At 43.1% G+C, this 15,575-nt stretch overlaps 1 protein-coding gene across 10 annotated transcripts in view; it reads right to left on the reverse strand.

Annotated features, from left to right (window-relative positions):
* The window catches only part of DENND1A (DENN domain containing 1A), a 535,076-nt gene that overhangs the window by 146,794 nt on the left and 372,707 nt on the right, over positions 1 to 15,575 (reverse strand). For all 10 annotated transcript variants that reach the window (XM_036855233.1, XM_036855234.1, XM_036855231.1 and 7 more), the window contains one exon: positions 1,965 to 2,090. In XM_036855233.1, the coding sequence (XP_036711128.1) occupies positions 1,965 to 2,090 (126 nt within the window). The remainder of the gene's footprint in view (positions 1 to 1,964; positions 2,091 to 15,575) is intronic.

The following is a 15,575-nucleotide window of genomic DNA, read 5'->3' on the forward strand; positions in this document are numbered from 1 at the left end:
TCCACGCCCACCACAGGAAGGGATGCTGCTGTCTTTCTTTTTGCAAGTTTCACCTTTCCTATGAGAGGTTTTATGGCTCACTTGCTCCTTATAACCATCTGGAAATGTAGAATGATAGGTATGCTTATTCTCATTCCACAGTGAAGAAACTGAAGTTTAGAGAGATTAAGTGCCCAAGTACAGAGCCAGGCTTTAAACTCCAGGACTTCCATCCTTAAATCCGATGCCTTTGAGAGCCAAGTGCAAGTACAACCATAAACGTCTCTGGAGGAGCAACTTTTGCCCAGATCATATACCCAGCAATATGTACCAGACTCAACAGCCTCTGGATTCTAGACGTATACATGACAACAATGATGTCATCGTAAGAGTGGAAATACTTCATGTCTATCAGTTCCCAGCAGCCTAAGGAAAGGACTGGGCCAGTTGTCCCATTCTCACTTTAAAGATGGGAAGAAGACAGAATTTTCCTTGAATTATACCAGCTCTCAAAACAGCACTGAACCTGACTGGTTTGGACAGGTCAGGACAAAGAATCAGAGCCATCTGTCTTGGAGACAAGCAGGACGTGAGAAACTTGCTTTAAGCTGAAGGGCTTTTTAGGACCTAAGGGAAGTATTTCTTAGGAAGGAAAAAGAGTGCATCCCTTCTATTACGTGACCATGACATTGCCTGAAGCTGAGGCAGCCTAGCGAGTCAGGCCCAAGTGCTGGATGGAAGACAAGGAACAAGGTGGCATCAGGCTGCTGCTCCCTGAGCACCCACCGCCCCAGCCACTTCACAGAGCATGCGCCCTGGGTGAAGGGAAAACAAGGTGTTTGCTACCACTCTGTGCTTCACTTACACACGCAATGGAGTCATAAGAGTGAAAAAGTACTTAGCAAGGTATAACTGTGGCTTATGAGGAAGCATGGTCAAGATTCACTGTCAGAGTTTGCACATGAAATGCACTGCCTGATATCTACTCATCTTCTGTCATTTAATCTAATAAAATGCTATGGGTTAAAACAAAAACAAACATCCTGACCTACAGGCAGTGCGACCTGGGCTGGTCCCTCACAGCCACTCTGACTAGGCGGGTGTGGCTGCCATCTCCGCCTGTTCAGGATGAAGGGAGCTCCGTGCTCCCTAGAGAAAAGGGCTGTCAGCAAGGTCCCCTCCAATGTCTTCTCCTATGCAGCGACCCAGGTCCCTGGGCCAATTTTCCATTCTCCTTGGCCAAGAGGCTACGAGGAGGCAGATATCCAATGAAAGCTTCTCACTGAAGCTGGGCGAGCTGGTAGCTTCTTTGGTTTTAGGGATGACCTGGTGTCTTCATATCCGCACAATAACTAATCACCTCACGGATGAGGCCACAGAGGCTCAGAAAGGTTGAAGGGCCATGGAGGCAGAAGACATTATTCCCCAGTCCTCAGTATACTTTGTAGTCAATACATCAAGACCACTCTGGGAACCTCTAAGAAGTGAGCCCCCTGGATGCCTTGCTTTCTCAAGTGTGGAGTAGAGGTCCCTGTGCAGGAAAAGGGCGGTGAGGCACAGTGGGAAAGCATGGGCACTGGGCCGACCTACCTGGCCCCTCCACTGGTCAGCAAGTCATTGCTTCTGTGAGCCTCGGTTTCCCCATCTGTCAAGTGGAGATGATCACTGCTACCTCACAGGCTTACTGGGACTCCTCAGTGAGAGCAGGTGTGCGTGCAGTGCTGAGCGCTGTGACCCGCAGAGGCTGCTACTGACCAGGGAGGGGAGGGGCCCTAACATCCACAGGAGCAGAGAGTGCGTCACACAGGGCAGCTCGGCTTCCTTGTGCTAAGAGGTAGCGCGAGGGGAGGACACTTCCCCAGCCCTCCAACACACACACACACACACACACAACCTCTTTTGGTGAATTCAACAACCAGATGAATAGCAGGTTTCCTGTGGTCCTGACCAAACATAGATTCGTGACATGCCAAGAAGCCACTCACCGGCTCTATTTTCAGAGCGTTTCGGTAGCTGCCGAAGAAAGCGGCCTGGGCCTTGAGGAAGGCTCTGGCCACACCATCGCCAGTTGTTGTGGAGACCTTCTTCAGCCGGTTCTTCAGTGAAGAGATCTGGTGACACAAAGGAGACAGAGGCTGAGGGCAGGGTCGGAGGAGGATGGCTGGCTACACCCAACACACACAGAGCTCTAGAAAACCCCCGGGATGGGGATGGATTTGACACATCAACTGCTGGGAGAACAAACACACATTCAGTATTAGGGCAGGTTTTTGAAATTTAAATAAATCTTGCTCCTATTAGAGAGTATCTAATAAAAACAAAAACAAAACCACTTTCTAAGCAGTTTCAATGTGCCAGGTTAATTGCTTTCACATAAATTTTCTTACTTAATTCTTTCAACAATCCTGTAGGAAAGGGATTGTGCTCCCATCTTACAAGGGTGAAACAGTCTCAGAGAGGTTATATTACATGCCTAGTAACAAACCCAAGAAGTGACCAAGTTGGAATTTTTTTTTTTTTATAATAAAGCTCTATCTTTATTTTTTTTTATTTTTTATTTTTTTGTTGTTACTGTTTTTCTTTTCTTTTTTTTTTTTTTAATGCTATTCTTGTCTGCTTACATTCTTTTTTTATGTATGTATGTATGTATGTATGGCTGTGTTGGGTCTTCGTCTCTGTGCGAGGGCCCCCTCCAGTTGTGGCAAGCGGGGGCCACTCCTCATCGCGGTGCGTGGGCCCCTCACCATCGCGGCCTCTCTTGTTGCGGAGCACAGGCTCCAGACGCGCAGGCTCCGCAACTGTGGCTCATGGGCCGAGCCGCTCCGCAGCACGTGGGACCCTCCCAGACCAGGGCTCGAACCCATGTCCCCCGCACCGGCAGGCAGACTCCCAACCACTGCGCCACCAGGGAAGCCCCCAAGTTGGAATATTAATTGAAGTCTTTTAATCTGAGCCCAAGATACACAAATTTTTTTAGTTCCAATTCCATTTCCTCTTCAGATTACTTACAAATATTAGAAATAAATGGCTTATTTATAACAGATTATAATATATATTATCATATACCTCATACTCTAAATATATATTTATTAAATGTACTATAAATTATATATTTATTAAATATATATAAAGTATATATAATATGTATATTATTATAAACCTCATATTCTAAAGGAATAGTCATTACATAGACTTACAGAAACACACTTATATAGCTTATAGATAGGCACCCAACAGATTAAAACAAAATAGACAAGAAAGTCATGGCAAAGCAAAAAGGGAAACATGAGAAGTTGTGAGATTCTTTGGGTCCAAAGCAGTTGCACACATGAACACAAAATTTCCTGAAAGTGAGAATGAAAAAAGATTTTTTCCTATGAGTCCTCAATGTAGGAAAGATTGTGTGACATGACGGTTGTTGCCCTCAACATCAGAGACAACATTAAGCTTCCTGGTCTGTTTCCAATATGCCATCCATCTCAGGAAGCCATATTGCACAACTTCCGGGCACACCACTCACACTATGTTCCATGTGAAAAGTGTCCCTGGAATTGTGCAACTTGGTAGCCTTGAGTCAATGGTGATACAACGGTGAGCAAAACCAGACAAGGGTCCTCCCCTCATTAAACTTATATTCTCGTGAAGAAAATACCAATACATATGACATTGCTACCATGACAAGCCTGTGATAGAGCTCACCAAGGAGGTCAAGGAAGGCTTCCCGGAGAGAAACAGGCTTAGACTGAGATCCGAAGGATGAGCTGAAGTAGTTAACTCGTGAAGAGGGAAAGGAACAGTGTACCAAACACGGGGATCAGCATTTGCAAAGACACTGTAGTGAGGAGGAGTTCAGAGACTAGGGAGAACTGTGGCTTCAGTGGAGAGAATGGAGAATATGGCTTAGAATGAGGATAGAGGGAAAGGCAGGGGTCAAGAGCTGTGAATACATTAAGAAATTTTTTCCTTCATTTTGAGATAAATGTAAAGCTAATGACTGTTTTTAAGCATGTAGGTGACATATGAAGAGCACATTTCAGGAATCTGTATGGGGCTTAGATATAGGACTACCTAACAGCCTGACACTATTTAAGGATAAAATTTAGGGTAAAATTTAAAGATGAAATAGGAAATTAGATGCAGGTGGTCCATGAATCATCTACAAATTTTTAATATGAATGAGTAATGATCATTTTTCTGGGTACAGGCTGTATAGCTATCCTCAGGTTCCTAAAGGTGCCTGTGAACCTAAAAATATTAAGAATCTGGGATGGATTACATACACTCTTGAAATGCTCCATGGACATTATTTCTTATTACCAAGCTTCTGATAAGGGGTTTGTAATAGCTTATTAAGATATATTTTACATATTATAAAATTCATTCATTTAAAATATATAATTCAGTAGTTTAGTACAGTGACAATGTTGTAGAACTATCACTATTATCTAATTCCAGAACACCTTCATCACCCCAAAAAGAAAACGCATCTTATTGGCAGGTACTTCTCACTCCCCACTAATCCTGCTCCCCTCCTCCCTCACCCCAGTCCTAGGTAACCATTGATCCACTTTCTGTCTCTATGAATTTGCCTATTCTGGACATTTCTTACAAATGGAATCATACAATAGGTGGTCTTTTTTTTGTGACTGGCTTCTTTCACTTAGCATACTGCTCATTATAAACATGTTTCATCCACATTGTAGCACTTATTAGTACTTCCTTCTTTTTCACAGTTGAATAATATTTCATCGTATGGAAAGACCACATTTTATCTCTTCATCAGCTGATGGGCACCTGGGTTGTTTCTACTTTTTGGCTATTATTATTAACGTTGCTAAAAACATTCATGTATAAGCTTTTATGTGGAGACAGCAGAGATTTTGAGGCAAGAAACCGAATGGCAAAAATCCTCTTTTGCCAGATCTTTTAAAATAAAAATAATCCGTGTTTACTGAGCGTAGGGGAAGAAATCCTGTGCTGCTGCTCAAGGGGCATGCCACATGCTTGGACAATCTAGTGAGTGAAGGTGGGATGATCTACTTCTCGGCTAAGTCAGAAGGGACGGGAACATGCGGTGAGCAGGCAGCCTCCCCATCTCCACTCAGAGGTGGGCCAAGGAAAACAATTTTCCTCTGCAAGCAGCTGGGAGTCTGTCATGACACCTGGGTGGAAATATTCGTTTTATCGTGACCACCCCCCCCACCCCATTCTGGCACACATGCGCCTCAGCACCGCAGTGGTGAGAGCCCACGAGAAGCAGCGCAGGCCACTCAGTGCCCCGGTAGTCTGTCATGGACCTCCAACTTGAAATAGCAATGTGAAAAAGAAATATGCTTTATTAAAATGTTAAAAATATTGCCCACTTCCCACCCTCCAAACAATAAAAGTCCTGCCTTTCCCGGGGACGAGGGTGACATTTCCATCCTTTGAAACAGTACAAGCCAGTGTCTCTCTTTTGTCTCCTCAAAGCCCTTGGGCCACCTGTGCCGCAGATTATTCCTCACTTAACCTTCCCTGGCCTTTTGCTTTCGTTCAGGAGGTGTTTAATTACCTTGGACTCACAAGGCTGCACTTCAGGTGAGCCTCTCCTAATGGCCTCATTACCATTTTACACAAAGAAGTCGTTGCTGATTGTGACTAAGCAAATAGGAGTGTGTGCCTTCCTGCCCGCCCCAGCTGCTCTGAAACCAGCCAAGTGGTCCTGGGCTCTTGGTGCCCCTGTGACCACTCAGGCCAAGACTTCTGAAGACCTCTCCTCACCCTACAACAAGGAGAAGCTTTTGTCAGCACTTCAAACTTTGAAACTTCAAGTATATGCACAACTGATAACTGGTGATAGCATACTGTCCTTTAAATAAAAGTGAGGAAGGAGAATCTAAGGCTTAAATAACCCACAGTCATACATCTAAAACCCAACCTGCTCTGAGTGCTCCTGGGGGTGCTGGTCAAATCATTAACATCAGGGATCATCAGACATAATTTGGGGGGACAGAAAAGCCAGCAAGGGTGGCTTCCTCCTTTAATGAGGTATCAGGAGGGAGACAGAAAACAAAGGGAAGAGAGTACAAAATTGAACTTGTCAGCATCTTAACTTCCCTCCTCCTCCTCTTTTCCCATCTTGGATACCACAGCATCATCCAGCCAGTCTCCTAGGCTAGATTCAGATGTTAGATTCCATTCTTCTCCTTCCTTTCCCACAACCATTCTCCACATCTTACCACCCTCTTGCCAATATATCCTGAATCTCTCAGTGCCCATGACCTTGGCCCTGTGCTGCCCATCTTCTCTGGCCCAGATCAGTGGAGTAGTTTCCCAGATCAGATGGGCTCTCTGTCTTTAGTTTTCCTTCAATGCCATCCACCCATAGCTGTCCTAGTATTCTTGGAAATATATGGATCTGATCTCTATCAAAATCCTTCAGTGCCCCCACCCTTGGCCATCACCACCTGCAGGAAAACATCCCAACTCCTCAGAGTCATCTGTGACGCTTTCCTCAGCTGGTCTCGCTTCCCTTGGCCCCCCTTAATGGGTATTTGACTGACACTGAATTGCTATCTAGGAGCATGTACTACCCTCCAACCCAAACACATGCTGACAACTCAGATGGAGTTGTCCCTTGTCCCTTTCTGTCCTACTTGTGAACATCTATTTACCCTTTGAAAGACCATCCAAGTGTCCATGAGTAGGGGCCTATTAGGTAAATTATACCACATCCTTGAAATATTGCATAGCTGCTAAAAAAAAAAAAAAAAAAAAGTGGCAGTACTCTGTGAACTAACATGAAAAGATGTCCACAAACTACACCCAAATGGGGAGAAAACACAAGTTACAGAGCAATGTATATAACATGAATCATTAAAAAAAATATATATATATAAAAATCATTTATATATATGGATGTTTACATATATGTAGTAAGAATCTAAAATGCCACGTATCAAACTTTAACCATGTAGGGATGCTTTCACTTTCTATTTTATGCACTTCTGATTGTTTTGATTATGCTTTATAAAAAAGCATGTTACTTTTATAATAAAGAATTTAAATGAGGTATTTTTCTTTAATAGTCAAATTAAACATTGCCTTGGGTTAAGGGAAAGAGGGAATCCAAATGTCCCCTCCTTTGTGAAGCCTTCCTTGACCACTAAGACAGGCTTAATGACGCCCTGCCTGGGCCCCCTTGGACTGCGAGTTGTCAGTGAATTGTAGTGTCTACTACCTTTCCTGCTAGACTGTGAGTTCCTAGAAGGGCCAGCAGTGGTCCAGCAGTACTTGGCCCAGTGTCATCATTCAGCACTTTTTGCTAAATAAAAGAACAGATGAGCGAGTGTTTTGACATCTTAAAAGGCATTTCCAATGGCCGAGCCTCCGTGCTTGGAGGAAAGTCTAGGATCACATTCTTCAGTGAATGATCATTGGAAGAAATGGTCTCAGTTGGGAAGGACGGGGGGAGAAATTGATACTCATCCATTTCCCTTTTGCAGAAGGTCATCACTAAGATGCAACCAAAATTGCAAGGAAAATGAAGCCCTGGTCGCTGAGTGAATTAAAGTGGACAACGGGGCCAGTCTTACACAACACTGCACGTGCCACATGTCCAGTAACATATGCAGCGTTCCCCACCCCATCCCGCACCCTCTTCCTGTTTGCCCTGGTCACTGCAGGCTCTGCCTCTGGGGTCTCTTGGCTTCACTTGCTCCTCTATCCCCGTGCACTCCTCAGGCAGTAGAGTGTAGAGCTTGAGTCACAAAAGCCAAGTCTAAGATTAGAAATCAGTCTTCCTTACTTTCTTAACCTTTCTGAGCTTCAGTTTCCTTTGCTGTAAAATGAGGTATTTGTAACATACATACATTGTGAGGATTAAAATATAATGGATGTAAATGGAGAACAGACATAAAAAACTGCCTGGCTTTGTGTTTTGTTGAATTAGTACCTGGACTACTGCACCAGTCTTTCAACTGGTGGCCCTTCTCCTATTTTCTTCCTGGTCTAATCCATCCTTCACACTTTGAATTATCTTTCTAAAACGAGAGGTTGAATCATATCACTTCCTTCTTCTAAAATTTTCAGTGACTCCATGGTGCTAACATATAAAGTCCAAGTTCCTTAGCACAATATTCAAGGCCTTCTATGGGTTTGGCTCCAGCTCTGTTTCCAACTTTATCTTCTACTCAATCTCAGAGGCCTCAAAACTATCCCTAAGCCTGGGATACTCTTTATCTCATTCTCTAACAAAACTCTTCTATTAAAAAAATTTTAAAAAGCTGCTGACTTTCTGTGATGCCCTGTCAGAACAAATAGCTCTTTCTCCGGGCACATTAGTCTGTTACTTTGGTTGAGACCTAATCTTTGCAGGCCCCATGCTGGAGATTTGCTGGGAACAGAGCTGCATATGATCAGGGCCCAGCTCCCGAGGGCTTGCAGTCAAGCTCCCCCAGACCAGCCGCAAGTTAGCTTATTACTACTTCAAAAGGGGCTCTCCCATTGTATTCATCATCATATTTAGCTTTTTTTTGTATAACCAGCAGCATACATATCTTCCTTCCCGCTACGATGAAGATAACCCTTGCAATTTATACCACTCAACAAGTAAAAGATTGTTTCTTCATCACTTGGTTGCAATTTGTAGGGGGAGAGGAGAATAAGGACGGCATGCTATTCACCTAGCCACCTCTGAGACACTCCTATCCACCTCTTTCCATCAGTGCTGGCACCTTAAGATCTTTCAGCAGCTTCCCTGTTGCTCTGAGGATAAAGACAGTCCTAGCCTGGCCTGCAAGGCTCCAGCCTTTTTCAGATCCGAGGCTCCTGCACCCCCTCCATGGCTTCGGCCACACCAACTGGGTTCCAGTTGCCCTGGCCTCTCTTATACTCCAGGACCTTTGGAGAGGCTAACTCCTCTGTTTGGAGTGCTCTCTCCACCATCACCCCCTTGCCTAGCATTCAGCACCGTGCAACAGGCCTTTCCACAGATAATCGGTCACCTGTGTTGTCCAGTGTGGTAGCTGCTATTGAGCACTTGAAATGTAGCTGCTTCGACTGAGGAACTGAATTTTATTTCATTTTAATCAATTTAAATTTAAATAGCCACATGTGGATGGTAGCTACCATACTGGACAACCCAAGGCCCTAGATCAACTACTATTCATCCTTTAGATCTCAGCTCAAATACCACTGCCTCGGTCTGACCCCCTCAGATTAGGCCAAGGTTCCCTTGTCATATACTCTCCCTGTGCCTTTCCTTCAGAGACAAACAGCAAAGTGATAATGTATTATGTGACAGTCCATTAACGTCTGTCTCTTCCATTAGACCGAAGGTTCTAGGGAGGCAGGGACCATGGCCACCCTCAGTGCTGGCACAACACTGCAAGTAGAGATATAGCTCTTCTCAAACTCTGACTCAAGTCAGCCTGGGCAGGGGGTCCGCTTGCATTAACTGCTCAGTGTCAGAACTGAAGTTAAAAGGTTTTTTTTTTTTGACAAATTAGACACCTGCAGCAGCTGGAAGGGGGGCAATAGAATTATTCTCTCCCCGTTTAAAAAATAGCCCTTAAGGACTAAGGCAAATTGATTCTTCCTTTCCTGAATAAACTAGACATCAAGGCTTTGTTATAAGATCTCCTGGGGAATGTCTGGGTCTGGAGAGGGGAGGAGGAACTATTGCCTTGTTTTCCCATCCTCAGGGGCATGTGCATATTGGCTCCTCTGCTACCTTCACGTGGGCAATGAAATGGCATGGTGCATCTCTGTGCCTTAGTTAGTTCTTGCCTAAATTTGAAGCAAAAAGTCTTGATATGTAAAGGCAATCTCACCCCACTCTCTTTCCCAGTAATAGTTTCTGAGAAAACCAGGAATTCATCAGGAAAAAGGAACAGGAACTAGTATTTATCAAGCACCCTACTAGATACCAAAAGCCATGGTAGGTGTTTTCATGCCCAGCACTGTATTAAAATTTCAGAACAAGTGGGCCAGGCAGGGACAGTTATCCCCACTATACAGATGAGAAAAGTGAGCCTCAGCCCCATCTCACACAGATAGTACAGCAAGGGGCAGAGGCTAAAGTCAAGCACCAGTCTGTCTTACTCCAAAGTCTGCGCTATTCCATTAATTCTTACTGCTGCCAGGATTTCTTAGACCAGCAAATTAGATTTGTCCACGATACTGGTTTATTTTTTTCCGCAACTTAATATATCTCCATTATTGCCTCCTTTCATTCCTCGCTTTTCTGTTTCTTACTCGAGAACATGGTTGTACCTTGACCTCGGTTGGCTTTAATTGCTTCTTCTGCATCCGATTTTCCCCTCAAAGAGCCTGGTTCTCCATGGGGGTGTGGGGGCTGTGCTGGTTATGCGGAGCTCCAAGCTGGGGCTGGCTATGACCCCAGGGGCCCAGGTCTTTGCTCCCTCTGTCTCTCCTGACATCTTGTGGGCCGAGTATTAAGTCGCAAAGTTAAGAGGTGAGCATTACAATTCTAAGCAGCTTTTTGTCAGACAAAAGGATCAATTTTCATTATGTGAGTGGCTACTTCACTACATGTTATAATGGCTTTGTTGAGCATCCTGAGAACAAACTATCAAGTCCTCAGGATGACATTCTTGGAGTAAAAAAGTACAATTTTAAAACAAAAAGGTCCATTTCTACTCTCTGCCAAACAAAGCTCAGGAGGAGTCTTGCACTCACAGTGCACTCCAGCCCCCTCCCTGCCTGGTTAATCCCAGCACCTCAGCATTGTAAATGGAAACACACAGGGGCAAAGATTTTTGCATTTTTTTATCTATTTGTCATACTCATCTTCCTCCAAACACATTTTTCTTTTTTTGCCCAAAGTGAAATTGTCTTTGTTTTCCCTAAAAAACAATTTAGTTTTAACACACCAGACACACACACACACACACACACACACACACAATTAATGCAGCTGAACACTAAAGAAGGTTATGACTTGAGCTCAAAGTAAATGTGTATTTATAATATTAGGTGGTCATTCAATAAAAAGATTATTTCTATCCATATATGTTCATGCACGTATGCCTGTGTATGTATGTATCCATGGAGTATTTTCTCCCCCTTACTTCTGGCAGTTTAGGTTTAAAGGTCAGATTTAAACTATCACCATGTTTCACAATGCAATCTGTGCAGTGCCGCGTAATGAAATGGTTCAGTAAAGGTGCTCGTGGAAATTCTTTTAATTAGGTCTAAGGCTTTTCAGTTGTCAACATGAATAAACCAAGAACCAGTCTCTTGCAAACACAAGGCACAAAATACAAATGTAAGTTACCTTTGAAAAGACAGATACACACTTGTAAAAGGAAAGTTATAATGCATGCTTTTTTACAACATATACTTCAATTAAAAAAAAAAAATACCAACATCTTTCAACAACAAAATGGACTGCAGATCAACAATAAAGCAGTTACTCTATTGCTAATGAACCAGGACACTAATGCTTGCTTCTAATGAAAAGTATTTGGAGGAAGACTAAAGTTATTCATAACTAAAAATGTTTACCAAGAGACTGACTTTCTTCATGAGCAAAAGCCACCTTTCCATTTAACTATAATTAATCCTACAGATCAGCGGTCTTTCACTCAGACATGTGAATGTCCCATAATGACTCCTGCAAATTGAATGATATTGATGAAAAATGCACCAGAATGCACTTTTGCCTTTAGCATTATCTGAGGCCCAAAAGATGAGCATATCACAGTAGGAACATCATCAAGACTCCTGCTTTTCAAAGCTCTGTTGACAAACTAAACTATTTAGATTTGGAATTCTCAGCTGTCAGCTCAAAGCTGAATCTAGGGATTGAAATTCACAAGATGAAAACTGCAAGAAGACGGTTGGTTGCTTTGGGAAGTTGGATTGTATTTGCATTGAGCTTGATGGAAAAAGCAAAACTAAATAAATGATTCCAATCACCACCAACAGTTCAGATTTAGATGGATACAAAGGTGTTCATAAAAGCCAATCAGCTGGCCTGAGACTTGATGTGGAACGGGACAACCCAAATGGAGCAATGGCTGCATGTAATGAACATGTATAATAAATCCATGCATTGATCAACCAATGAATGTATGTCTAGCAAACCCTGAGTTCAGATTCTGACTCAGCTGCTTGCTATTAGCTGGATGTCTTTAGGCATCTTATTTTCTTCTCTTCATTTAACAAAAAAGGGGTAAAGTACTTCCCCTTCCCCTCAGGATTATTATGTAGATTGAATGTCAAGATTTTCAAAGCCTCTCACACAGTACCTGGCACACAGCAGGAGCCTAATAGATGCTGACTATTCTTCCACATTAACCCAACTCCAAAGCCAAAACTACCCAAGCCATTATTTTAGCATAAAAAAGAATAATGGGCTCACAATTAACATTTTCTGGGGCATCAATGACTGAAATGTCACTCATTATGCTAAGCCTAGTGGGTTTATCTAGTGACCCAAACTTATGTGTATTTGGGAGTTAATGAAGTGCTTGGTGTTTACAAAGATAAAAGCAGGATTCGTCTCAGCAACAATCCTGGGCTGAATGGATATAGATTTCCATGCTTAGGGATGTAGCCAGGCCGGATCCGTGGTGGATCACATGGATACATCCACACAGAGCGAGATATCTCCCAAGGGGATCTGGGCATCTCCACCTCCTCAGGGGAGGAAAAAAAACAAAACAAAACAGGAAGGGGGGTGGTGGGAAGTGTGTATAATAGATGTGTTTCACAGTGTCCCTGCTGTGATGAACAACTTGATCCACTTACAGTTCCAAACACATGATGCATAAAAGAGCTGACAGAAATTCAATTCTTGCAAAGAAAAGCATCTGCTCTCTAGTGGGAACGGCCAAATATTAAGCAGTTTTAAGGCAGGGCAAAGACCTAGAGGAGCACACTTCATTATCTAGATAGCCAGAGTCAAAAATGCAGATCACAAATGAACGAAGAAGTAGCCGAGGTTCCAAGCATTAATTACCCAGAGTAAAACGATTCAAGTTAAATCTTTGTTACGACAAATATTAAACCCAGCTGTGTTTATGTAGCAGTTGTGAAAAAGAAGGAAAAAAAGAACTCCGTGTCTAATATCTGCGAGCTCTGCCAGTTAATTGAATTCGCTGGCAGCACTTCCCCCATCACGAGCCAAACATCCTCAAGGATAAAACGTAGCTTTTAAACAGACCTGGGGAAAACGGAATCAAGAAATTTCAACCAATAAAACACAACTCTTTACTGGTATAAAAGTAAAGTAAAATTCAGTAATGAAAGGAAGGAAGTCTCTTAAACATTTACTGCATTCCAGAGCCTGGAGTTGCGGTTTATTGCTGAGGTCTCTGCTGATGTCCCACAGCGCTCCTGCTCCAGCATCTTTAATTAAGTCCCATAAACTCCCATAAAATACTCGATTGTTGACAAATCATACACACACACACTCAGGGCAAGGCCCACTGGATCACGATGATCCTTTCTTTCCTACATGAAATTTAGAAGTCACGGAGTGGACACTGTCATGGAGAGTGGTCCAACACAGAAGAGAGACCTACAGACAATCCCCTAAAGCATGAGGGACGAATGACTGGATAATGATGATAGGTGATACTGATAAGAATTCTCTTCAGCAAACTGCCCCCTGACCCAAGTCCAATATCAGATTTGGGGTGGGGAGAGCTTGGCTAGATTCTAGGAACCAGAGAAGCAACAAGAGGTTGGGTCCAACATTCCACCCTTAGTCTAGTCATTACCTGACCTAACTACCTCAGTTGATTACCCACTGCCCAAAATATGAAGTCCAGACTTGTTTTTATGACAGAAGACCATTTCCCATCTACTTCTTTGGTCTCATCTTTTGTCCCTCCCAAACACACACCCTGTGCTCCAGCTGGACTAAACTATTATTCCCTGCCCAAACGCATTATACTTTTGTTCACACCTCCAGCCTCAATGTATTCCATTCCCGCCTCCCAGTATGCTCATCTCTCCTTTTCCAGGAACAGTGACTGTTTCTTGTACATCTTCATGTTCCTATGGTCCAACACACTGAGCACACATCCAGAAAACTTTGGCTGGATAAATAATCTCCAATCCTGAACTGGCTATTGATTTGCCCTTTTGGGGCACTCTGAACCAGAAGCGTCTGCCCTTTGGGACACTCTGAATGGTTCCTGTGGATAGAAACAAAGCTGCTGGTATAAGTGGGTAGGAGAGCGGCAAGAGATGTGCCAGGAGAGGCAGGCAGAAACTAGATTATAAAAGGCCATATTACGGAGCTTGAATTTTACCCAGAGGAAAATGAGGAACCATTAAAGGGTTTTAAGTTGAAGAGTGACATTCATGTTCCAGATTATGCCTTCATTTACAGCAATAGAGAATGGTCTGTGATTGGAGAAGTGGAGGCAATACTGGCAGCCCAGCCTTCTGTTACCTCTTCTATTAACCAGCCAGTGACCTCACTGGGAATAAGGTGCATGTCTTAATCATCTCTGCATCCATTATACCCAATACAAAGCCTGACACATAGTAGGTGCTCAGGGAATGCCTGTTTTGGTTTCTTTTGTCTTTTCTGGCTTTACTGAGGTCTAACTGACAAATAAAATTATACATATTTGAAGTGCACAAGGTGATGATTTGATAAATGTATATATTCTGAAATAATCATCACAATTAAGTTAATTAACATATTCATCACTTCACACAGTTACTTTTTCTTTGTATGTGATAAGGACACTTAAGATCTACTCTCTTAGCAAATTTCAAGTATGCAATAGAGTATTACTAACTACAGTCACCATAATGTACATTAGATCCTTGGAACTTATTCATGTTATAGTTTGTAACCTTTGACCAACATTTCCCCATAGGAAATACCTGTTGAATGAATAAACATTCTATTAGAAAATACTAACAATATATGTTTTAACGTGGCAGAAGGATCAATTCCACAAGGGTACTAAGTCTACAAGGCCTATACACATAAAGAGTTACATAAGATACTCAAGACAATCAGAGTCCGCCCATCTCCCCACTCGGCATTTTTCTTCCTATTGGGATTTTAAGAATGGGTTTTTTGCAAGGTTTACTATTAGCTCAGACATTTCCCGGGCCAGACTACTAAGCCAGACAGCCTGTGATGTCTGGTCCCTTGCTTCTGGGATTAAATGCATTGTTGACTCACAAGGTAGGATGGCACACCAGCACCTAGGAGGCCCTGGAGCAGCATCTCTAGAGTCTGAGGTTTCCGGGCCTTGGAAAAAACATGGCATAGAGAAGGTCCAGCCAACAAAGCTGTTAGCAATGGCCTAACAAAGCAAGGCCATCTCTGAGCAGACTGCTCTCTCTCCAACCAGCATGCTAAGCGGGGGTACTCCAGAGGAGAGGCAGCAAGCAGGCTCCGGGCTTACTTGAATCTGGGCCCTCCCGAACCAGTTTTGCCTTTGGACTCCCACAGACAGTCAGCTACATGGTATAGTCCAATTTTAATGTGATTTGAACCAGTCCTGAGGTCGCAATTAAACAAGATGCTGTCATTCACTCAGTGAAAATTTACTGAGTACATGCTATATATTTAACTCTGGGGCAGATATAAACGTAAAGAAGGAAGAGTTTTTAGT

Source organism: Balaenoptera musculus, chromosome 6 (genome assembly GCF_009873245.2).
Source record: "Balaenoptera musculus isolate JJ_BM4_2016_0621 chromosome 6, mBalMus1.pri.v3, whole genome shotgun sequence".
Lineage (NCBI taxonomy): Eukaryota > Metazoa > Chordata > Mammalia > Artiodactyla > Balaenopteridae > Balaenoptera > Balaenoptera musculus.